The sequence below is a fragment of the Cricetulus griseus genome, chromosome 7, assembly GCF_003668045.3.
Source record: "Cricetulus griseus strain 17A/GY chromosome 7, alternate assembly CriGri-PICRH-1.0, whole genome shotgun sequence".
NCBI classification, from domain to species: Eukaryota; Metazoa; Chordata; class Mammalia; order Rodentia; family Cricetidae; genus Cricetulus; species Cricetulus griseus.
In genome coordinates this window covers 35,300,697-35,326,542 of record NC_048600.1, presented here as the reverse complement: position 1 = coordinate 35,326,542, position 25,846 = coordinate 35,300,697, and the positions used below count along the sequence as shown (strand labels likewise).

The 25,846-nt window shown below is 46.7% G+C and overlaps 1 protein-coding gene across 4 annotated transcripts in view; it reads left to right on the top strand.

The window, feature by feature from the left end:
• Window positions 1-25,846, top strand: part of Snx29 (sorting nexin 29) — a 402,905-nt gene that overhangs the window by 63,611 nt on the left and 313,448 nt on the right. For all 4 annotated transcript variants that reach the window (XM_027424771.2, XM_027424770.2, XM_035447582.1 and 1 more), the window contains one exon: window positions 841-923. In XM_027424771.2, the coding sequence (XP_027280572.1) occupies window positions 841-923 (83 nt within the window). The remainder of the gene's footprint in view (window positions 1-840; window positions 924-25,846) is intronic.

Sequence of the window (25,846 nt, the reverse complement as noted above, 5' to 3'; positions counted from 1 at the left end):
ATCTACTAGAGATATAGCTCAGTTTAGGACAGTGCTTGCCCAACATTCACAAAGCCCTGGGTTTGAGCCCCAGTACCACATAAAACTGGGTATGGTGCTTGGGAGGCGAAGGCAGATGGATCAGAAGAAGTTCAAAGTCATCTTTGGTTACGTTAAGTTCCAGCCTAGGATACATGAGACTCTATCATAAACATATGTTGACTAGTCGACAATGGGTAGTGAGGACACACATTTGTCTGAGTGAAGCTTATATAACATACAGGTGCACTTGAAATACCAAAACACTTCCAGGGACTTTTTTCTTTTCCTTTTTTTGTGTTTTTTTTTTTTTTTTTTGAATCAGGATTTCTCTGTATTGCTTTGGAGACTGTCCTGGAACAGAGATCCACCTGCCTCTGCCTCTGCCTCTGCCTCCTGAGTGCTGGGATTAAAGGCGTGTGCCCCTAATGCCCGGATTTCCAGGGACTATTTTAACTAGGAAAAGCAACGATACAAACCACAAGAATGTGAAAACCATAGTCCCCAGAAAGGACATGTGTTCAGTTATGCAATGGGACCCAGGAAGGCAGTGATAGCTTGTCTGACCTCAGCTGCAAACAAGCCCATCGAGTGACTCTGACTTTCCCTCATGAATGGCTTGCAAAAGCGTTGCTTGTATTGGTTTGGGGTTTCCAGTAAACTTCAGACACATCTGCAGTAACTCGGAGAGAGACTGACTTGGGGCAGCTGTTTTCTGTTTTTCCAGTAGATTCCTGGGGAAATGTCTCACCTGTGAGTGTTATGAGCACTGAAGTTGTGTTTTAGACCAAGTATAACTTTCTGTTGCCTGCTTTCTCCCAGTATGGAAGCCAGTTCTCCAGGCCGAGGAAGTCCTCTGAGTAGCCTGTTACCATCTGCCTCTATGCCTGAATCCATGACAGTTCGTAAGTACTTTCTGAACCTGGTGTGTGTGTGTGTGCCAGCAGTGCCTCTGTGCTCACGAGTACCTGCAGTGTACTTGATCCTGGTGTCACTGTAGGATCCCTGAACCATGGCCAGCTTGTGTGTATGGGGGTGTGTCTGCTAACGGATGTTGTTAGTGTTAGGTCTTAACTGCTTTCTGCTGCAACAGTGAAACACCTGTGAACCAAGTGATTTATAAAGAAGAAACAAACAAACAGACAAACAAAACCCCCAAACTTATTTAGTTCTCAGTTCTGAGGCCTAGGGGGCTGGGACTAGCATCTTTGCTTCTGGTGACAGGCCATGAGATGCAGAGCAACAGGTTTGTGTGGGAGGAACATTCACTTCAGGGAAGCTAGAGGAAAGCTTTCCAATAGTCCCCTGTCAGTAATGAAGCCTGTCCTGGGACTTCCTTCTGTGGGTCCAAACTCACACTCTTGAGAAAAAGTCCCCCTTAACTGCTCAAATTCTCAGCACTGTTACACTGAAGAGTTTGGGAGGATGCACCATAGCAGGCTTCATCATGTGGGGGTGGGGCTTGGTACAAGTGTTGTTGTTACTGGAGCAGCTGTCTCCAGAGTAGTGCAAGTTCAGATGAAGACTTGCATCCCAGAGGCTCACCTCTCACAAATCCTCAAGGAGCTCAGGAAAGGAACCTACCAACCATGTGCTCCCCAAAGCCAGTTTCCCTGCTTCCTCTGCAGGGTTGGTGCAGGTGTCTGTGCCCTGCTTTCTCTGCATGCCCATCTTCCTCTCAGATGTAATTGGTGTGCCAGGAGCAGTAGTGTCTCACTATCATGAAAAACTCCATTTTAAATGCCATATTCTGTAGGTCTTTGAAAGGTTTGAAGAATATCTATCCATGTCACATACATCTCTGTATATCTAGAAAACTTAACTCACCTAACTATGAGTTTTGACTATTATAGGTGACTATATACAATCTATATATAATTGTGCATTACATTTAAAAAGATCTGTATACCTAACAAGAGGAGAAATTTACATATAACAAAACTGACCTTAAATTGGTATCAATAAATGAAAATCCATACCAATGCAAAGTATTCATTTCAATATCATCTGTGGGCATCAGAAATTGAATGTCAGTCCTCTGAAAGACCAATAAGTGCTCTTAACAACAGAGTCATCTCTGTGGGTCCCTTCATTGCTGTTTTTAATGAAGCCATCAGTTCTTAAGGGATGACACTAGGCTTTCAAGATGCCGGATGTATTTAATTATTATAGGCTCTGAGGATTCTTGTAAGTTCTTGGCTAGGGCAGATGAAAAGGAGGAATCAAAGCAGCGTTACTCCTCTTGCACTCTGTATCTGATGGGAGGACAGGTCATTTAGGAAAGCAGCTCTAGCAAAGGGGTCTGGATGAAATAGCATTGTCCCATCTGCAAGATGAAGGAGGCGCTACTAGCCCTGAGGTGGAAGCTCTGTGGGAGGGCAGCAGGGTTTGCTCCTGGGTCCTTCTAGTCTGTTGGTTCTGGTGACAGCCCAAGGCATCTCCCTCAAAGACAGAGCTGACCTTTTGTTTTTCAGGAATATGTACCAGGATACACAACCTTTGATGTCTGTGTCTCTGATTGGTTCTCAGGCTAACAGGGAAAGCTAGAGACCAGCTTTGCATTTTCAGCATCTGTTACTCAACAGTCCTTTGTATTTTAGGAAGAAATACTTTAGTTTCAACCAGGGCAATGAAAATGGAAGGGCCGGCCTCTTGGCAGTGTCAGTCTCTCTCTGTGTTGCTGCCCTTGGTTTCTCAGTTTAAGAATTTAAGACCATTCTGTACTAGATTGGGGCTGTCCTATAGTGGTAGCCCAGGAACTAGCCTGTGCAGTTTCCCTTCCTTGTTGGCACTCAGATACCTTGATGTTTGCAGATCTTGGTGTTGTTTTCATTATGGGTGATTTAGGAAATCTCACTGTGCTTAAGTTAGCATTGTTTTTGAGAAAGGATCTCATTGCATAGTCCAAGATCATCTCAAATTCGTGATCCTCCTGCCTCAGTCTGAGTGCAGGGATTATAGATGTGTGCCACCATGCTTAATATGGGTTATCATTTTCATAGCTACATAAAATGCTAATTGGTGGCTAATACTACTAAAATTCTTCAACAACTTTTCTTTTATATCTCTTTTTTTATGGGAAAGAAACCTTTTTCTTTCTTTATGGGGACAAATACAATCTCAAATTTTGTGGGGAAATAGAAACAGTTTAACATATTGGAACTGAAATAGAAGAAAATAAATTAACATTATTAGTCAGTGTTGTTGACCTGCAATGCCCTTAAACATATCTAATAATCTGGAGATTGGTAGAAAATAGATAATTTACTATTTGTAATGATTTGCTACCTTAGCTAGCCTCCCTGAAACTTCATGGTGGTGAAGAATTTGCTTTTTTTGGTTGTAGTGGAGTTTGAACCCAGGGCCTCAAGCATGCTAGGGATGCATGCTACCACCCAACTATAGCCATAGCTCCAAAAAGTTTGTTTTCAGTTTTCAACTTTCATTTAATCTGGTATTCATTTAAACTTAATTTGTGGCAATAATATTTCAAGAAAAAAATTGAATTAATTAGTCCCATGGTACCCTGTGTGGGGGTCTAGGAGGGTCCAAGCATGAGAGGAGAGAGTGTGGAGAACCATAGGTGTCTGGCTTTTGAAAGCAATTAGTGTCTCTGCTCTTACTGGGGTGTGTTACCATCAGGATCAGTGACAAACAGGGTAATAGGAGTTCGTATTTTCAGTTAAGAGGGCTCTTGGGCTACGCAATTCCAGGGATGCAGCTCAGGTGTTAAGACCACTACACTGGATGCAGTCAAGATTCCCTCGCTTCTCAGTAGCCTACAAAGTGCTGTCATCACTGGCCCACCAAGGCAAACTGAGAGAAGGTGCTCAAGGACATGTGGACAAAATCTCTGTTTTCCTCCCTTCCTCACCCTCTCTCCTTCCCGTTTCTCCCTCCTCCCCCTCACCTTCACTCTGGGATGGATCTCCTGCCCTGAAGTTCAGTACTGCTGCTCGTCCTACTTGTCATTATTTTGAAGATGGCTTGCTGTGAACCCCAAGCTAGTATGGTATTCAGTGTGTAGCCCAGGCTGGTGTGACTATAGTGAAAGCTTCCTTCCTCACCTTTCTGAGTGCTGAGATTACACCAGTGAGCCACCCTCTCCCTTGGGTGTGTTGGGAATTAGCATTTCACCTTATAGGATAGTCTGTCCACTCTAGTGTCAAACCAGGCGGCACTTAGGATTGGAGTTAGCTATTTAGAAGCTTTAGGGGAGGTTAGAGGCAGACTGCTGGAAGGTTGAGGCCCAGGCTGGGGACAGAGAGGGAATCAGTGTGACTACCCATTGTCCTCTTGCTTGATGTTTAGTGGTCACATGAGGTGTGTCTGGGAGGAGCTTTCTAAAATTGTTTCTGGATGATTTCTGGGACTCTGTCTGCTTTCCTTTTTGCTTTCCTTCTTGTAACTCAGGAAGATCCTCCTGCCTCAGTCTCCTGAGTGCTAGAATTACCTTCCACGTGCCTTGTAGGAGCCCATCTTGTGAGTCCATCAGTTCCAACTAGAGTTCCAGGGGTGAGCCCGGTTCTAGAACTCTGTCTGGTATCACATATCTGCTTGGTTTCTTGTGGCCTCTGCTTCTGCAGACATCCACTCCATCCAGAAGTTCTCTGGGGTAGTTCCAGATGCCTGGACAAGGAGACTCTTTCTGGAAGCTCATAAGCTTCTGCAATGTTCTGCCCTCAGGGGAAAGCATCCAGGTTTGTTAGGATGACGCTCTCATCATGAAATAGTTGTGTCCTCCTGAAATATATGTGTTGAAATGCTGACCCTGGTTTGGTGGTATTGGAAATAGAAGAGATCAGGTTGTGAGGGCAAAGCCCCACGAAAACCATCCTTAGCAACGAGACCTCCAAGAACTCGTTAGCCCTTCTGACCTGTGAGGACAGTGAGAGGATGCTGAATGAGGCTCTCTCTAGGCACCAGTCCTGGCATCTTGATCTGGGATGTCTTGCTCCAGAGCCACCTGCAGTGTCTGAAGCCCCCTCTAGGAGGCTGGCTGTCCCTGGTCTACCACCCTTGTCACATGGTACCACTTTGCTTTTCTCATAGTTGCTGACTGAAGGTTTCAGGCCCACTCCTCACCTGAACACCCTTTCCCTCTCTAGTGCCTCCAATGGTCACAGCTCCTGGGGACAGGCAGTGCTGGCTCCCTGCTGCCTTGGACACCCCAGATGCTTCTCAGCACAGAAGGAAGGAGACAGGAGGGCAGGAGGACAGGAAAGGAGTTTAGTTCTGTGGAGAGCTTGTTAGTTCCCAGCCTCCTCTGTGACAGGCTGAGCTGACTGTGGTGGAAGGCACAGCGACTTGGGGACCTGGCTTTGTTCCCAGCTTTGATAGTGGCCGACCCCTCAACATACCTACTTCTTGCTTGCTCCAGCTGTGATTGCCCATGCTTGTCGTGATGCTTGTGTTCTCATCAGCAGTAGGATGGAGTCATGATGCCAAGTCTGTGTGTCTGTGGTGACTTGTTTATGCCAAAGGAAGGAGTCTTCATCCCCCTGCAACTGTCTCCTTTGCCCAGCGGTAGCAGTTATTGATATGTATGACCTTGATAAGGTGGTGTGGATAAGCACCCTTGCCCTTGGTCCCCAGCCTTTATATTAAGAAAAAAAAATTCTCAGTGCTGAGGCTAGAATTCAGGGCCTGGTGCATGCAAGGCAAGCATCCTACAGCTGAACTGCAGTCCCAGTAATGTCTATAGCTCTACAGACCTGGGCTAGCATAGTCAAACATAGTCACTGGTGGTCTTTGGCCAAGCTTGCAGGCTCTCATGGGGGTTTTGAAAAGCTACCTTTCTTTATAAAAGACAAGCATCACAGTCATATTTTCATGTTGAGTGACTAGCAGTGGAGACCTCAGTACAACCAAGATAACATCAGGGCCACTGGAATGTGAGCTGTGAATCCTGTTCAAATTTTATTCATCCTTTACTTTTATAGGGCCAAAAATGCCATTGAGTTGAGAGACAGCCGCTATATGCTTTTGTGCACACAGGCATGCACACTACAAAGTGCACACATGATCAGTGTGTACACACAGAAAGATGCTACCTGAGGTGCTCAGCATGTGGTAAACCAGGTTGAATGTTGGAACCTCACTGTCAGGCATGGTGAGGTTGTTGCGGTCTGCCTGTTGGAAAAGCCACCCAGAGTGGGTGTTTTCCTCCTACTTAGCAGATATTTCTTGATGTTTATGTCAGCTTTACTTCACTCACCTCCTGTTTAACAGCTGAGTTTCTGTACTATTGAATTAATTTTTTTGTTGGAATATGTGATGTGAGCTGTGAGTTGTAAGAAAGCCTTCTTACTCCCCGTTGGTGGATGTAGAGCGGCACTGCAGTCTCCTTATCACCAGGGGGCACTCTGGCACCCTGCTCACTAGCTACTGGACCAAATTCTGTGTTATGGTGTTAGGGTTAAATGCAAGAAAAATACCCAAAAGAGGTAAATTTCAAGGACAGATGGGGGAAAAGTATCTCGGAGTTACAGCATGTTAAACATTCAGTAACTTAAAGGTGAAGACTAGTACTAACCCCCTCAAAGAATTCATTGCTGGGTAATGATTCCAAACAGTGTTTAGGCCTCCAAACAAGCAGATGTCCAAATGGGCGGACATGGTTTTCTGTTTACTAGAAGCATCCCTACCATGCAGGCCTCTGAAACTCCCTGGCTGTGTACCCATAATCTCCTCTATACATTTGAATGGTTTGGTTCTTAGTTGGGTGATTTCAGCCCCCAAGGGATATGTGGCCATGCCTGGAGACACTGGGCTTTCTTGTCTAGCATGAGGGTGCCCCTGGCAAGGCATGGCTGTGGTTATGTCAGTGGCAGCAGGCTCTCTGAGTGCCTGGTATCCTTGCCGTGGGGGCAGGGTGCTGCTGAGTGTCTGCTGAGAAACTCAGGAGGAGAGAGGGCCTACTCGGAAAGACAGATCCTAGGAAGCATGCACCACTACTGTGGGTATTGGTGTCTCTTCGGCTCTGTCACCCAAGCCATGAAGATGCAAGTGTGGAAGGACAAACACACGTGGAGTGGTCCAGAATGGGTGATCTGAGCCTAGAGCTGCAGACACACTGGACATGAGGCTCACTGGTCTGTTTCTTTTTCATTAGGACGTGGACTTAGTGAGAATGTGGATAGTCATTGCTGTTTGCATCACCTTTGTCTTCCTTCACTTTAATTTTAACAGCTGACTTTCCCTACTCTTGGATTAATTTCTTTATTTGAGAGCCGAGAACTGTAGCTGCCATTCAAGCCTTTCTCCCTGCTGTTGGTGACAGAGCCCTTCTGTAGCCACCAGGGGGCACTGTAGCCTTTCCTCTGCCCTTGCTATTTAATCCCCCTTCCCGCCCCCCCCCCCATGTTTTTTTTTTTTTTTCCCTTAGTTGTGGATGTTTAGGGTTGGTACCTTATTTCAAGTCAGGTGGTGGTGGGGGAGAGATCTTTTCCAGGTAAAAGACCCCAGGTATGCACAGAGCCTCCTGTTGGGGTCATCACCATAGTCACGCCTTGCCCATGGCTTTAGGAGGGGAGTCTGGGCTACTTTAGAAGGGGGCATACTACTATACTACTAAGTAGAAACTGTTTCTCTTTTGCTGTCTTCCTTAGCTATGGATATCTATGTGGTTTCTGAACCTTGATCACTGTCTTCCTTGTCTTTCCTGGGGCTCAGAGTAGTTGGTATAGAGAGAAGGAAGACAAGCAACTCGATTGCTTCCTGCTCCTTTGTTACTTTAGATGGAGGGTAAGAGAAACACTCTTTGTTGCTCACTGGCCTCACCAAGCAATCTGTTATCCCCTTGATATCATGGGAAGGGATTTTCAATCTCAGTGAGGCAGACGGGCTTGTTGCCTGGCAACACAGTTCTAAACACTGGGCAGTCTGAGAAATGGAACTAAGACGCACTGTGGGACTGACACAGAAGGTAGTGGCAGGGCCCAGCAGCCATCACAGGGCTTGGCTGAGGGTTCAATGATGAGATCGTAGGATGAGCTGGCAGAGCAGTGGCCGTTAAGTTGGTCACAGTTCAAGCCCTGTGTGCCTTAACCACAAGGACTGCATCTGGTAACACAGCACAGATTCCTCATGCTGGAGAGCTGCTTCCCCTCTGCATCTTTGTAGATCCCAGTTCTATATGTGATTTAGACATGCCTCACTTATTAATTGCTCACCCACTCCCCAAATGTCTACTAAATGTCCATTACCTAGTGGGCACTGTTTGACGTACTGGAGAAGAAGGCTAAGGATCCATTGTTACCAAGCTCTGTGCCTCAGTTTTCCCGTCACCGAGATGCACAGGATTAGACACAATTGTTTTGTCACCAGTGGACACTAACTACCTCCTTGTGACTTTCAGCCTCTGTCCCACTCAGGAGTGAATCCCTGAGCAAAAGGCTCTGTACTGTCACCTCCAGCCCAGTGCCTGAAAGCATAAATGCCTCTGACTGGGGTTGCAGCTGATGGCCGCTGACACTGACGCTGGGAGTCAGGGGAGGAGTGCTGAGAATCCACAGGGTGGCCTCAGTCCAGAGAGAGGGAAAGCTTTGACATAGGTGTGGTGGGGCCAAGGAAGCCTTGGCAGAGATGGGGACACTGGCCAAGAAGGGTGAGGCACATGCAGCACGAAGGTGGCCTTTCTGAGCTGTGGCTCTGCTCTGGACCACAGTCACTGGGGATGTCCATCCCCTGTCACCATTAGGAAACATTGAGGAAATGCTGTTACCCTGTCAGACAGCATAAAGAAAGAGTATCCCACCAGGGCAGTGACTTTCCAGTGGCTGTAGAGATCCGCATCTCACCTGATATCTTGTCCTGTCCTATCCAGGGGCATTCTTCCTTTTCTCATCCCTTATTGAATGGTCATGATGTAGGGACAGTCAGTGGGTTTTCTGGTGGAGGAGGTAGGGATCTGGGCTGGAGTTGGTTGTTTTCCTTCTCATCTGAATCCCATTGGCCATAAGTGCTTCTGTTCCTGTTTTTACTTTCTAGAACTTTCAGCATTTGGTTCATTCTGCCTCTCCTCTTAGTAAGTGGCTGACCCGAAATTAATTGTAATATTTACTTTGGCGGCTCTCTTTATAGTCAGCCCCAGGTGCCCCTTGGTGGTAATGGAAACAAAGTAGCCTTTCCTGTGTCTTCTTGTTTCCACTTGTTTTCTCTTGTTGATGTTTTGTGATTATTAATATATTCATTGGTTCCTGGAGCCCAAGTGTGTGATTATAACCCATCTATACCATACTAGTTTCCTATCTAACTATCTAGTTCCATATGCAGCAGGAAAAAGAACCGGAGCACATGTCTTTGAAATCATGGCTATTCCTGGTTCCCAGCCATCCACCAGCAGTAGACCTAGGTTGAAGAGAATATCCCGTGACACTTCTAGTCCTTAGCATGGGAAACTGCTCTCCAGGAAAACCCAGCTCATGGTCACTCTGGCTAGACTCTGTGCAGTCTTTCTCTTTGTCATCCAAGCGACCTGGCATTGTGGCTCCATCTACAACCTGTGGCTGTCACTGTGGGCAGGTCCACCATTCTCATTAAAATATTGTCCATTGTGGAATAGTTAATGTAATGAACTCTCTGAATTTGGGAGACCTGTCGTTAGATTTTTCTCACACACATCTTCTGCTCAAAATCTTGAATACAGCACACATCACATTCTGAACATTCCTCTCCTTCAGGGCAAATGTAAAGGATGAGTGGCAATGAGGAATAGAAACTGCAAAGCATGCTGGACACCTGCCTTGCACTGTCGCCTCCTTGTGTCTGCCATCTGCGTCATCCTGTCTGATGCTGCAGACTTGTGGAGTTGACTCTGAGCACAGCTCTGCCTGCAGGTTACTAAGGCTTGTGTGGTTTCATGTGTACGTGGCTATGTGTGTGCACATGCATGTTGGGCTAGAGGGCAGTCTCAGCTCTTGTTCCTCAGGCACCATCCACCTTGTTTTTTAAGAAACATTCATTATTTTTATTTTTTTGTGATTATAATTATGTCATTTTATTCCTCAAAACCCTCCCATATGCCTCTTCTTATTTTCTTTCAAATCATGGCCTCTTTTTTCATAATTGTTGTTACATGCATCCATCCACACATGCAGACATGCATGCATGCATGCACTAATGTATGAACGAACACATACACACACCCCTGCTTAGTCTATATAATGTTTTGTATATATGATTTCAGGACTGACCCTTTGAAATTAGATAACCAATTGGTGTGCTCTTCCCAGAGGAAGACTATCCCATTTTCAGCATTCCTTATTTGCCTGTAATTGTTTGTGTAGGGTTGAGGTCTCCTGGGCTTTCTCTCATGCACATTAGCATGCTCACCTTGATTTCTGATACACAGGGTCTCTTATTGGCTAGACTAACCATGTAGTGGTCCCCAGGAGATCAAGTATCTCTGATTCCCCAGAGCTGGGATTACAAGTAACATTTGCTTTTTGAGTTCTAGGTGTTGAACTCACATCCTTGTGCTGCTGACTGAGCTCTCTCCCTAACTCCTTATTAAGGCTTCTACCTGCTCTTTCCAGCTTACCTACACAAGAAAGACATGAAGGTTTACTCTGGCAGTTTGAAGGTAGTCGGCTTCCATCTTCAGAATGTGAGGCAGCAATGTTCACAGTGAGGGTGAGCCACCGTGAACCTGAGCAGGAAGAAGACATACCATATAACACAGGAGCCAGTTTTTATAGTGCCTTTTGGGAAAGGCCAACAACAACTCATCCATAAATACTTCCTGAAGCTTAAACATTTAGAACAAACTAGACTCATGTCTCCTAAGTAGCAGTGGTGACTCACAGAGGAAGATGTCTCTTTTCAGGTGCTGAGTTAATGATGGAAAACTAAGGAGGTGGCTATGGTGGAGTCCATGGTTCTGAGGACTATTCCCAGAAGCCCCTAAGCTCATCAGTGTGGCCCGTCACAGTGATGAGCCATATTACTCGAAGTGGGATGATTACTCCAGAGGAAGGAGTTTTGCAAATATCTCATGGAGTTGGAGTTTAGTCAGTGATTGAACGGAGAAGTTGGGAGCCAACCTTATTGGATAGAGAGCTCAGCAGTGGGTGTCCTGTCAGGCCTGTGTGGGAGTTGATGAAGACTGATTGCTTGTCCCCCTGCCATCCATCTTCACTAGCCCTCAGCTCCTCTGGAGGGACAGACCAGATGCCTCCATCTAACCAGCTGGAAGGAGGAGAGAGGTTCAGAAGCAAGGCTTTATGATGCCTGCTGCCTTCACTGGAGCCCCGAGGTGCTTGGTTGATGTAAATTTGTTTTGCTTATCTCTGGCCAATTCTGTTGCTGTTGTGTCAGAGGCACCAAGTAGTGCTGGCAAAGTTAGATGGAATTTGCATTGGGGACCTAAAGAGGAATCGCTCCTTCCTCTTTAAGTTTTGTAACACCTACCCCATCCCTAGCCCAGGAAGGATTTCTTCATTCTTCACCCCTCAGCCTTTTTAGTGACACCTCCCCCCTCTGCTCATGTCTGTACCTGAAACTCAACTCATGTTTGCTGTTGGCCTGCTTATCTTCCCTCACATGCCTCCAGGCTCTTCGAGGACAAGGGTCAAAGGTCAGGGATCATACCTCATTTCTCATGCTTTAGTTCACATATGCTTCTTGAATTATGATGGTTACATCGTGATGTCATAAGCATTTAATCAGTGTAACCTACCAGGGCCATAGAACAGTAGCACAGCCTGCAGTTAATTACGTGGCTGCTGCCCAGCATAAAGAGAGAGAGACTACTGTATGCTGTAATGCTACTCCAGGAAAGCATCAAAATTCAAACTTGGGCCTACACTTTCTACTGAACATGTGTTGGCGTTTACACTATTATACATCAGGGACCATCCGCACCTTGCGCAGTACCAGGCATCTTGAAAGTGTTAGGTAATTGCTGATCAGGTGAGCATATGAGAATCAGAGTACTGTGTAGAGGGTGAGTAGCCAGGATGATAGATCGATGCCAGGCCTCTGCATGGTGTGTTGACTGCCCATGCCAGACTGGTACTCTTTGGGAAAAGAGGAAGAGAAGAAAGGGTGGGGTTGAGATTGGACATAATGCTTCTTTGTGTTGGGGCTAGGCTGTTGGACTCAGTGCCCTCCTCATGGGAAGTGGCCCAACCACTGTAGAAGATGCCATCACTAGGAAGGTAGGTGAACAAGCGAAAGGAAGCAAGCCAGTAAGCAGTGTTCCCTCATAACTTCTGTTTAGTTCCTGCCTCCAGGTTCCTTCTCTTGCTTTGGTTAATCTGATGGAGGCAGTTTCTGCTGTTCCAGACACTGTATCCATTTTCAGCAGAAAGCAAGAGAGATGGGGGAGTGTTGGCACTTTCTCTGTATCAGGAAAATAAAAGCCCTTTTTCTGGTCTAATTCACAGACTTCCTTTTGGGTCTCACAGCTCTTCTACCTCAAGGTAAACGGGGAAAGCAGGCGTTAACCTTTTGTCCAGCAAAGGAGAATGGAAAGTCCATGTGGTGCAGTGTCATGTGACAGTTTCCCCTGGCAGCAGCTGGTTGGGATGAGGCTGGGCAGCTTTAGACAGGAAAGACTGGTGAGCGTATCTTGGGGGTTCATGTGGGGCCTGGGAAACGGCTGCTAAAAAGCCACTGAATGGATGATCATTTGTTACGCCATGGACAGACTGAGATGGCAGAAAGGAAGAGGCAGAACTATTAAGTTAATAAACACTAAAAGCCACTTCAACTTCTTTCTGTTGTTGTTCAACTTCTAATTGTTCTCCTGCACCCACATGGCTGGCTCTGAGAAACCTACAGCTCTTAGCTCAGGAGTACAGCTATGTACACAGCACAGAATGGGGTGCAGGTGGCTGCACATGGCACTCCCTCCTGCTGTCTGAGGGGAGTCTTGGGTGTTCCACCCGTGGTATTGGAGGTCATCAGAGCATCGGGTGAAGTGTGATTGGCTTTGGGCAGCCTGACAAGCTCTGAGTATTGGGAGCTCCAGGTGGGTTTTATTGCTTGCTGGCAGAGTGCTCTAAGTGTTTGGACTCTGTTTCTGTGACTGTATTTGTTAACTTTCCCTTGTCACGGTGACACATACCTGATAGAAACAATTGAAGGGTGATCCCTATGGAAGAAGAGGTGTGATGGCTGGGGAAGCTTTGACCATGGCAGTGACAACTTGTGGCAAGGCGTGTTCACACCCTGGTGATCAGGAAGCAGAGATCCGAGGTGGGAGCCAGAAAGTTACCAACTTCAAGGTCCACCCACAGTGATTTGCCTCTGCCAGCAAGACCATGGCCACAAAGGTTTCATCTCCCCAAGCAGTGTCACTTACCTGGGTTCCAAATGTTCAGACTTGTCAGACTGTGGGGGAGCTTTTACCTCCAGACTACAACTGTGAGCCCTGCTTGTCTCCACTTTAAGGAGCAGCCCAGGATTGAGGAAGTGGAGGAGTGGTGATGTTAGCTAGCACCTTACATTGCACAGAGCACTTTATTCTCCTTTCCCATCAGGTCAACTCCATAAGTTTGGAGGCACACAGTAGGCTCCTCACCCTTGATGGGGTAGCCATCAAGTCACCTCCACAACTTTGAAGGTACACAGTAGACCCCTCATTTTCCTTTTCCCATCAACTCGTCTCCTTAACTTTGGAAGTACACCCACCATCCCCTTTCAGAACCTGGGGCTAAGAAAAAGCAAGTGGCACCCTGCTGACTGCACAGGAGGTGTGCTGTAACTGTTATAACCCGTACATATTGATGGTGGAGCCTGTGGTCTATTGAAGAGTTTTGTGGTTTTCTGCTGGTCTCATAGTGTGAGATTTGTGTGGGCCCTTGCAGTAGCTGGGTGCTTCTAATTAATTGCAGATGATGTGTGAATCTGTTTGAAAGTTGCCAGTATATTGATAGTACAGCCTGAGGGTGGGGGAAAGTGGTACAGCTTGACACCCTAATTATTCATGAGTATTTCACATGCAATTAGTCTTCCCTGCCATGGGTTAACTCTACCATTCCACCACGCATGAAGCTCATTACAGCAGATGTTAGCATTGCAGCCCTAGGCCATGTCAGGCTGGCAGCTGTGCGCAAGTCAGGGCCATGTGCTTTTTGGTCATACTGGGCCAGTTGTCCAGCTGAAGATAGGAACAGATGGAGGGGATCCTGTAACACCATATCTACATTTCAGAACTGGGAGGCTTCGTGGTGGGTCAGTTGGTCCAACTTGCTCACCTACAAATTGAGCATCTAAGGCCCACTTGGGTGCAAAAAACCCAAAGCAGATTGCATTTAGCATCTGCTTCCCCAATCCCCATCTGCTACTTGTGGCACCGAGTAAGGTCACTCTTCTCACCCAATGTTTCTTCTTCATTACAGACCACATTGCCTGCTCAGTGTGACTTCTGGAATTGTGGGATATGAGGTGTGACTTGTTTGGTTGCAAGTGACGAACCAACCTAAGTAAATAAGGAGCATTATTGCTTCCCTGACCCCAACACTTGGAGAACATTTACATTTAGACCCCTGGAGCTTTGGGTTTGATTGGCCTCTGAGTCTTCCTCCTGAGGCTCTGCTAAGTGGAAGGGTGGAGCTAGGCAAAGCATGTTCATGACCTGTGACCCAGGGGACTCCACCTTAATGGGAAGCTTGAGAATGTTGATTCCAGCAGAGCAACTAGAGAGCCTGGATGCTTCTTTCTGAAATGGAAATGTGCTATCGGGCACACACATATACAACCACACACACCAACCACACCTGGGGCTGTGAGACTGTCTGTCAGATGGCCTGTGTTCCAATCCTAGACCCATGTCACAATTCCTTCGTAACCTTGGGCAAGTCACTTCTTGCCTCCTGGCTTTCTTATCTTCAGAGTGGGTTGATCTCAGTATTGCTTTGTGGGGGAGATTTGGAGGGTTTCATGAGGTAATTGGCATTCAGTGTCACCCAGTGCCTAGCACATGGCACACATCTTGCTGGCAGTTACTAATAAAGGAACTTCTCATGGTTTTTCCATTTGTAGAGGGAATACCACCACCAGGTAGTAAGGAATTTGCTGCTTTTTCAACTTGGCTCTCCTTCAAGTTAGCTTGGTGCAAAATTGCTCTGTGTCCAAGGTATACCTGGAAGCCAAGGCTTCCTCACTCCATATCCTTAACCTCTTCCATTCTCAGCATTCACATTGTGCCCTCCTGCTTCTGCTGGGTGCTCTGTGTCCCTTTAATGCTGTATCTTTGACACCAATGCTGCAATTCCAGTGAGCTTATCTGAGACTAGACTGGGAGGGCTTGGGAGGCTTGCCTGTGTGTCATTGGATGATCTTAGTCAGCTTCCTTCAGGTCCTGTGAGACAGTACCCAAGACAACTTCTTAAGAAGAAGGAGGGTGTTAGGAAAGTGCTTCCTGCACAAGCACAGAACCTGAATGCAGATACTCAGAACCCAGGGAAAAGCCAGGCACAGTGGCACACATCTGTAATGGGGGGCAGAGGCAGGCAGACCCATGAAGCTCACTGGCTAACCAGCCTATCTTAATCAGCAAGCTCCAGGTTCAGTGACAGATCTTGTCTCAAGAAATACAGTGGAATACAATTGAGGACACCTCCTGATGTCAACCTCTGGCCTTTTTGTGTGTGCTCACAGTTGTACACACATATAACCATGCGTGCGTATGTGTATAAGTACATGCATATGCACACACAGATACATATACCACACAGTATGTTAGGGTCATTGTTTCAAATCAGTTCATGCCTGCTTGACTATTGCCTTTGGGCCTTGAATGGACACAATGTTGCAGTGGGAATTTGAAGTACAGGAAACTGCTCACCTCTTGGTGAGAATCTGGGAAACAAGGATGGAAGAGGGAAGGCATTAGGGTTCCAGCATCCCTTCAGGGCATGTGCCTTGGTCACCAATATTTTGTCCATTAGGTCTTACCTCCCAGAGGGTCCAGAACCTTCTAATAGTTGCACTCTGGATCAAGCCCTCAACACATAAGACTTTAATTAAGGTAGTTGAGGTAATTGGCATTGAGGTAATTGGTAAGGATTAATTACGATCCAGTCCATAATAGTGCATGTGTCAACATTGCAAACTTCTCCCAGAAAAAGTACAAAAATTTGTTAGGACCAAGGACAGGGGCCTCCTCTAGATGGCTACCTGGCTTCCATGGTCAGCAAGGCCCTTCACTTCTGTCTGTAACCCTGCTCTACTTATCTCTGAGCCTCAACTTGTTCATCTGAAAAATAGAAATAGTACCAGTGTATGTCTCAGAATTTTTGGGAGGACTGACTGAGGTAATTTCTGTTGGCTACTCTGGTCCACAGTAGGAGCTTCAGAATGTTGGTGAAAGCTGCCATGGCTGCCATCAGCTGTATGGCGCCCTCCTCATTGGGAGCTTCCCAGACTGCACACTGACCTCCACTAAGGAGATGTAAACAAAAGCACCAATGCCTGGGCCCTGGGGTTTGTGTTAGCTGGCCCCTGGTGTGAGCTCTGCAGAGGGAGGTAATGTGCAGCCTGCCCAGCTGGAGAACTGCCACTGCTCAGAGTGTGCCTCCCTCTGCTCTGTCTTTCTGTGTTGTCCCAGAGAGTGGGGAGTGAGGTCTGAGGGGAGGGGCTCCCCTGCTTCCTGGGAGCCATGCCCGGCGAGCCTCATTGTTGGCTTCTCTGCACACCCACATCACTGCCTCTCTTGCATACAGGAGAGATGCAGCGGCAGGGCTTAGGGGTGTGAATGGCTGGTGCTAGAGACTGTTCTAGGCAGCGTCTGCCTTCAGTGTTTCTATGAAAGCCTTTCAAACCTCTTCCCTGGGAGGGTTCTGATCCAGCAGGAAAGTACCACCGGCACCAGCACCAGCACCAGCACCAGCACCAGCACTGTTTGCTCTTAGTCGAGGACCTCATCCCTTGGGCACAAAAGGAGCAAGTGGTTCCTCAGACTCCCTGGGGTTAAAGTCTCAGGCGAAGGTCGGGACCAGTGGGATAGGACCTGCTCCATCCACAGAGAGTTGGATGTGTGTTTTTTTTTTTTTTTTTTTTTTTGCTGGCCCTAGTGCACAGCACAAGTCTTCCCCCAGATTAGTGTGTGTGTGTGTGTGTGTGTGTGTGTGTGTGTGTGTGTGTGTGTGTGTGTTGGGTATACACTTTGTGGAATCACACCATAGGGAAGTAGGTGGCCCCTTCTCCGTAAGACACCACTCTCTCCATGGTGCCATCCATTTAGCTGTTTCTCGGGGGTTAGTGGGTAGTTTCTGCTTCTCATAGACTCTCATGACTGTGGCACTGTCTAGTTCACACTTGTATTCTTCTTGTCACCATTGAAGCCATGATTTGTAAAATTCTTCTGCTCCTCTGTGCATGGTGATGAAGGGGGAGAGAAGCTTGCTGTGTTGGCTGCTTACCCCCTCACAGCAGCCTTCGTGGGTGTGGTTATCCTCACTTTCTTCTACAGCCACCTTCTGTACCTTCAGCCTTCTCTACTGTTGGAAATCATTGAAGTGAATATGGCGAGACAGATGTCGGCTGTTGTGGTATGGGGACACTGACAGCTACCACATGGGTTCTGAGCATTTACTAAGGGAGATGCATTGACTTAAAACAAAACAACCCTATCTCCCCATTGTGGAAGTAACTGGCAGTTTCTCAAGAGTTAAATAGAATTTCCATAGGGCCTCACCATTTGGGGTAAGCCAGCAAAGGACTGAAGAGAGAGTTTACCATCCCTGGGTACTTGTGTCCACGGTGACACTGCTCACCATAGCACAGGTGTCCTGCAGTGGATGAACACATGCTCAGCAGTGGCCTCATCATAGGATGGAATGCTCTCCATCCCTGAAAAGGAATGGAGAAACTATGCCTGCTTCAGCTTAGGCAAACACTGGAAATGTGCTAAGTGAAAGAAGCCATACACAAAAGTCACAGTTTGGATTTTATTAGGGATTGGAATCCCTAGGGTGGATGTGCAAGATTGCCGTGGGAACCTGCTTAACAAGCAGCGAGTTCTGTTTTGGGTAGGAAGGATGTCCCAACCAGAAGTCAACATTATGCTGACATAACACATGACTGTACTCATCAGCACTGTATTTTCACTTTAAAATGGCTGATTTTATGTCATGTGAATTTCCTCTCAAGAAACAAATAAACAAACAAATAACAAAAGAATTATGCCTCTCCCTCCCTTTTCTAAGTGGCTCCTCAGTACTGTTTTTTTTTTTTTTTTTTTTTTTTTTTTTTTTTTTTTTTTTTCTGTTGCTCTAAGCAACCTTTAAATGAGTCATGATTTTAGTTTGGTAAATACTTCTGAAAAAACTGAGCTGCCTATGTCTTTCTTAAAAATTTTAAATAGTAAAATAGAAGACTTTTTTTTGAAATAAGAAAACATTTTATTTACTTAATTTTTATAAGACTATTTCTTGATTTTTAGATACTAAATGTGACTGTGTATGTACATATACAGATATAGGAATAAATATGAATGTATAAAATATGAAGAATGAGTGAAATGCCCCTTCCGCCCAGGCTTTTGCTTTTCCTGAGTAGGATGGAACAGGCTATCAGGACTCCTGTGGTCTGCACTGTTTCTGGGAGAGTTGCCCTGGGATGCACTCTGTTCTCTGTCTTCCTGAAGTTTTGCCTCCATAGCTGACATAGGCCCCACCTAGTTCCATGGTTGACAAATCTGCTGTGGAACAGGGAGGTGTGTTATCCAAAAGGCCAGGCGAATGTGTGCTTCTTACCTTGGTATTGCCAAGTTGTTGAGAGGCCAAGAACTCAAGCTGTGGAGTATGGGGCTCCACAACGGTGGTCTACAGCACATGTTTGGCCTGCTTGTTAAAACCATTGGTTCACAGCAGCTCAAGTTCTGAGGGCTCCAACTTCGGAGAACTGTCAGAAATGGGGGCAGCCTGTGCTGCACCCCAACTAAGTGAGTGGGTCTTTCCCTGTGTCCACATCCCCCGAGGACTTCATGTTAGCCTGTCTTTTCTCAGGTTGCTCTGTCTGTTACAAAATTGGAGGGAACTTTTCTTGATGACTAGAGAGATGAAAACCAAGCCTGAGTACAAACTCACAGGCCAGAGATAGTTGGGAATTAAGTGGTTGAAAAAGGAGCAGTAATGGTTTGGGAAACAGGCTGCCTGTGGCAGGAAAGAGCAGGTGTTTTATTGAATTATTGGAGAGGTCTGGGGATGTTCATCTTGATGGGTGTGTGTGGATGTGTGTGTAGGCCTGCACACACCATGGTGTCTTGTAGAGGACAACTTGAGGTGCTGGTCCTTGCCATCTACCTTGTTTGAGACAGTCTCTCTGGCTGGCCACTGAGCAGCAGGCTAGCTGGATCTAGAGCTTCTGGTCTGCCTGCTGTCTTGCCTCAGGAATGCTGGGTACAGAAGGGCGTTGCCTCCTCTCCTCTCCTCTCCTCTCCTCTCCTCTCCTCTCCTCTCTCTCTCTCTCTCTCCTCTCCTCTCCTCTCCTCTCCTCTCCTCTGGCTTTCATGGATTCTGGACTTGAACTCAGGTCCTGATGTTTACTTTCCAGCCTCATTTTAGAAAAAAGAAATCTATTCCTTTGGCTTAAGGGGACTTCCCATGTAAGATATAACTCAATAGCTACCTTGTCCCTGGAGACACCATGACAAGAGCCTGGACTGGTAGGATTTTCCCTTGTCATAATGAACTAAGGGACAGGTACAGTCTATACAGTTAACAAGGGAGGGAGACAGCTGGGCAGAAAGCGGCTTCTGTGGCTCAGGGGTTTGAGGCCTGTGCTCTTCTCTTTGTAGCGCATTTCTACCATGATATCCAGGGTACCCGCTTGAAAGAGTTGAAACTCACTTTATGTTGCTGGACACAAGTGAGTATGTGTGGGGAGTGCTTATCTGGAAGAATGTAAATTACTGATAGAGGCAATGAGGGTGTAGGACTTTCTCTAGAAGTTGGAAGATGGCTTTCTTCTGTGCCTAAGAATTTTCTTATATTTTCCATCCTGCTGCCATGGGTTTCTCAAGCTTTACAGATTCTGAGTATAGCAATTATACAGAAGTGGAATGGGGCCAAGGATCCATCAGACTTCGGGTTTCCCACAGGCAGTTGGAAGAGTTGCTGGAGCCCTCCAGTGGCTGGGTGGGGTGATGGGGTGGCCTGATGATACTCAGCTGCCATGCATGCTAGGGGACAGGCTTGTCTAGGGAGCTTGCCCTTGGGGGGGGTCTGTGCCCCTCCCCTTACTAGCTGTATGAACTGAGGCCAGTCCCTGCCCTCATGAGGCCTCTGTCTCCTCCTTTGTATTGTGGATGTGAGCGTGTCTATTCTACTACCCACATCTCAGCTAGGTGCCTGGAACCCTTGTGCATGTGTATTGCTGGGCACACAGAAAGTAGACCCAGGAACAGTGGCTCCTGGTCATCTCAGTACTAGGAACTGGCCTGGGATACTTTTTTCTTTTTCATCCTGACTGAAAAGTAGAAGCTCTTGGTGGGAGGGGGAAGAAGGAAACAAGAGGAAGAAACAGAAGAAAAAGCTAGAATGGTCCTGAGGTTGGTTTCAAGTTATATTTTGAAGCTCAATATAGTTTACCCTTTCTCTGGTAGATAAAAGGAAAGGGAGTGGGCAGGCAGACAAAGATATAAAAAGCAGGATATTAAGTTCAAATCACGATGTAGGTTAAGTACATACCCATAGAAGAACATTTTTTATTTCTGTACACATGGCAGCATGAGCTTTCTCTTTAAATGTAACTAAGTATGGGCCTCAGGGGAGTGTTTGTAAAAGGCTCTTGAAAGTCTATGGAAAGGTTCTATATAAAGCCAGAATCACCACACAGATAGATGTATATGTGTGAGTGTGTCTGCTTCTGCACACCTGCCCTCATCCAGATGTTCTCTGTTTCCTCAACATAGTCATCCTTTCCCTTGGTCTAAAGAGGGACTGTAAGACTAATTAGCCTCAGGGTTAGCCCCTCCCTCCACACCACAGCTATTCAGTAATTATGGAATGTAGTCAGTGGCTTTGGACTGTGTGTCTCTGGTCATGTTTAGGTCCCTGTATGTTGGGGGAGGGTCCTTGCTCTTCTCTCAGCCCTTTGAAATCATATTGAGGGTTTCTGTAGCCACTTTGGGTGGAAGGATGGGCATGGATTTGTTGGCTCATTCAGCTTTAGGTCATGGCAATGACACGTAGGAACTTTTCACCCCTTCCGTTGCCCGGCCCCCTTCTCTGTTGTCTATGTCACATGCCACAGACTCATGATGGCAAAACTGTGTACTGGGGCTGGAATGCCTGTCAGTGGGGCAGGAAATTACAGCAGTGAACCTGGTGTTTAGTGTTCTTGGATGAGGTCTTGAGCTTGTTATTAAAGGCAATTGACATTTCCGCCCTGCCCATTTGACACTCAGTTCCTGGAGTTAAGGGTGGATTTTTAGCAGTGGGCCACAGTGAACCATTTACTCCATTGTTAATTCACTTCTTCACCTGACCCTTGATTCATTTAATAGCTCTCAAGTATGAGCTGTGGTCAGGTGCTGTGCCAGGCAATGGATCTCCCATCCTCCAGGGACTCCTAGGATGGCTGGGCTGAGGCTTTCATGTCCCAGCCTTTGAACAGCTACAGCCTCCATCAGACAATACATGTTGTGAGAGGAAGTCAGAGTGAGAAGGGTTCAACTGATGACAAGAGGATGCAGGCCATTCAAGTTCAGAATAGAAAGGCAGAGAGATCTGTTGGGAGGAGGCCATGCATATATGGCTGCCCTGTTTCTTGTAGCTGTGTGCTCTCTCCAAATCAGCTACATCTCTTGCTCCTGCCTCCTCAGATAGCTGTCCTGCTCCTTTGTCCATCAGGAGGCCCTGCCAGTGCTCAAGACGTCAATGCACGTTCTCTGTAGTTCTGGTTTTCCCGTGGCTTTGCCCCAGTGTGAGGCTGTGGAGCTTTGACACATAAGTGTCACTTTACCTTTTCTCTAGACTTTTAATGAAGCCTCTATTCAGTGGGCCTTCTGTGCCAGTGTTGGCGCTGCTCTATTTAGGTCTCTGCACATAGTGACTAAAGAACTATGGCAGTTTAATTTCTCCTTTAAGGATGGCAATGCTAACTTGGCTGTTTGGCAAACAAGCTTTTAGCTCATGGGCTTTGTGGACTGACTTAGAAGTAGGTACCTTTTGGCTAGATATATCTGTTTCCACTTACCTTTATCTCTACAATCATAGTTAATGGCCCAACCATGTCTAGAAAATTCTATATGATTGGCTCAATTGGAGTCAGCCATCACAGGTGTCTCACTGGTGTAGATGGGCTAGAGGTCTGTGGCAGCAGAGTCTGTGACCTGGGCTGGGAATAAGCTGCAGCAGGCCCGTGTTTTTTTAGGACTGCTGCAGTCAGAGAGCAAAAGTAAACCATGAGGGCACTTTGAGGGGAAACTTGAAAGGTTCTGAATCAGGATTCGGATGAGCTTTTCAGGGCATGTGCTAAAACAGAGGCAGGTAAGGAAGGAGAGGGTTTTATGTGACCAGAAAAGGGAAAGATCAGGCTTGTCTTGAACTCATAGAGTGCCTCCCTGGTTCTGGCTTTGAAGGTGAGTCCCACCACACCTGGCCCGGCTCTTTCCTTCTTATCAGAGCACCTCTCTAGTCCTTTGTGTGAGTACAGCCAGTGGCCCAGAGTGACTGGCTCAGTGTCGGGTCCACATACACAGCTTTGGAGAGCTTCTTTCATCTCTTGTTGGGGAGTGGGATGGGGGCCAGGGCTGTGGTGGGAGGGGGCAACATGCTGCCATGTTCTGAAAGCAACAGTGAACAGAAAGCAAATGGGTGCATGTAGGGGGAGTGGGCAGGGCTCCCATGGAATGGTCACAGACCACTGTCCCTTCCTCATCCTAAGGGCAGCAAGCTGAGAGGCCAAGTGACTCTTTCCTCTGTGTGTGGTGGAGTGTGTGCTGAGGCCTGCATGCCCAAAGTAGGCATATCCCTGACTAGGAAGGCTGTGGCTTCTACAAATAGCCAACATCAACTGCCTGTAATGATAAGCTTGTTCATTTCAGTGGCCCTTAAGGAGCAGAAACTAAGGTGGGTCCAGCTGTCCTTTCTCTGCTTTTATATCAGGAGAACTGAAGGAGTGTTTGCTCATATATTTATAGTTTTGATTGCTTCATTTCCCATATTTAAGTACTCTTCTGCCTGAGATTTATTTCAGTTCATAGCAGAAGTGGAGCTTGAAGTCTTGTTTTTTTTTTTTTTTTTTTTTTTTTTTTTTTTGTTTACAGAATGGTTCCTTGCCTTGCAGCATTTGTGGACAAAGCCATCTTTTGTGCAGTGTTTGGAAAGGCTGCTTTTTATCCCAGATTGATATCTGATGGTTGAATCTGGCAAAGAACAGTTTTTGAGATAGATGGCCATGGTCCATTTGGCCTCAGGAGAGGGACTGTCTGGCATGGCCAGGCTCCACGGACACTGGCAGTCAGAGACTCTGCTCTGTTTTTGTCTGGAGATTGTGCCTCAATAAAGAGGATGGAGTTAAAATCATAGAGCCTGACAAATAAAGAGCTGCGCTGTGCTACAGAGAAAGTTACACATTAGAGAGAACCTCTGCTCATACACAGCACTTGAGATTGGTGGATGATGATAGTCACATGACACATGGAAACTGCATTCCCTCACTGCTGCCCAGGAAGGCACAAGACAGCCAGCAGCCAGCAGCCAGCAGCTAGCACTGCAGCAAGAATGAGTTCATACAGAGTCTGTGGACAGAGCTTTAGGGCCATGTCCTTTCTCACCATCACCACTAGTCTCTGTTGAAGTCTGTGAGAGGCAGGAGGGATGCTCACAGCCCTTCTCTCTGGGATGGACTTTTAAAAAGGCCCCCACCACCTTCTTAAACTCCCACAGTTTTGCTTTGTCTGCACCTGTGACTGCCCGTTTACCATTTTGATGTTTGTGTAAATACAGGGCCCCTCCAGGAGGCTGGAAACACAGTGTGTGGGCAGGCACAGTCATACCAGGATGACAGGGCTGGGTCGCATCAGCATCAGCTGCCCCGCTGCTGCTGGCAGGCTTCTGCATATTGAGCTGTTGGCCAGGCTCTCCTGTGACTACTAGAGGCTGCTGCTGGTTGAGTATTCTGTGTGGTTCTGTGGAACAGTTCTTCAAGACTTACCCATAGAACGTAGCATTCAGCTTCAAGTTGGAATGTCATATCCAGACTCCCCCTTCCTGGCTCTTAAGAAGCCAGAATCCAGATACTTGATCAGTGTCTTCTGGGTAGTGCACCAGTGGCTGGCCTGGTGTACCCGCATTGCCCATTGGATGGTGTTGACACTTGAGGGATCTGTCTTATCTGGTCTGCTGCTCCATAGCAGGGAGCATTTTCAATGGTTTCTTCTTATTGTCCAAGGTTGAGGTACACAGGTGCTTAGTATATCTCATGTCTCCTGCAAATGGGCCTACATAAACGACTCACACTTGTGAGCAAATATCTGGCACCATGTTTCCACCTTTTTGTCCCCTGCAATTGAAGGGAAAGGGATAGTGAGACCCATCCATAATACCTGTTAAATTCCTCTGTGTTCTAGGTACCTCATTTGCATATTACCTCATTTAATCCTTGCAGAAATTCTGTGAGATAGTGACTGGGTTTGTCTGGTTAATGTTGAGACAGGGTCTCAGGTAGCCCAGGCTGGCCTCAAATTCCCTATGTAGCAAATTATGGCCTTGAACTCTTGGTCCTGCTGTCTTTACCACCCCAATGCTGGGATTACTGGTGTATGCTGTCATACCTGATTAAACAGACAGTTAAGATCCCATTTATCCTTAAGGTTCTCAGAGAAGGCCACCCAACAGCATCCTCAGGTAGGGAGCTGGGATTTGAGGCTAGCACCTGACTGCCGAGACTACATCCCATAAGTGCTGAAATTGAATGGCTGCCCTTGCTTGATACAGCTATGCATGGGGAATGAGGCACAATTCCAGTTTGTAGTTTGCAAAGGTAGAAACCTTTCAAGGTTGCCTGAGGCACATGGCTGAGTGGTACTTGAATTTAGGGCTGCTGGCCCCAGAGCCTGTTAGTAGCAATTTGCTGTGTATTTTCTGTCCCTGGAATGAAAGCTACTAGAATCCATATCTGAGCCTCCTCTTGCCCTTTACACACGCCCACCAGGACAGTATCCACCATCACAGGTGGTGCAGGTTCGAGGTACTGGGAATTCTGAAAGGACTGTCACAATCTGTTTCCTGCTTTGTGCTATTGATTGCCCTCGACAGGAGGTTATGAGACTAGAAACCAGGCTTGCTGGGCAGAAGTATTGTAGCTTCATAGAAAGTGCTATTATTGCCATGGATTTCTGTATGTATTATTTATTCATTTATAGTTAGCATGTAACATGATGAGTTTCATTGTACCATTTTCATAATCATATGTCATTATACTCCCCCTCACCATCTCCCTTTGCTGGTCTCCTTCCGAGATTGAAAAAGCCCCTCCTGCTTTCCTGCCACACAATATTGCATTACCTTCTTACCCCTGCTTCTCTCTTCATTTCTTCTCCTAGTAGTCTTTTTCCATAACACACACACACACACACACACACACACACACACACACACACACAGACGCATGCACACACACACACACAGACACACACATACAGACATAGACACATACACACACTCAAATCTAGATTCCACATATGAGAGAAAACATGAGACATGTGTAATTTGAAGCTTTGCTGTTGGTTTTAGAAGTATGAAAGTTTGATCAGAATGGTCTCCCTGGCCACTCATTTTTCTGGAGTCAAATCCAAACACCTTTGTTAAGCTTGCAGTGAGAAGGGATCCCAGGCACTGAGCTGTGCAGCATGGAATGCATTCTACGT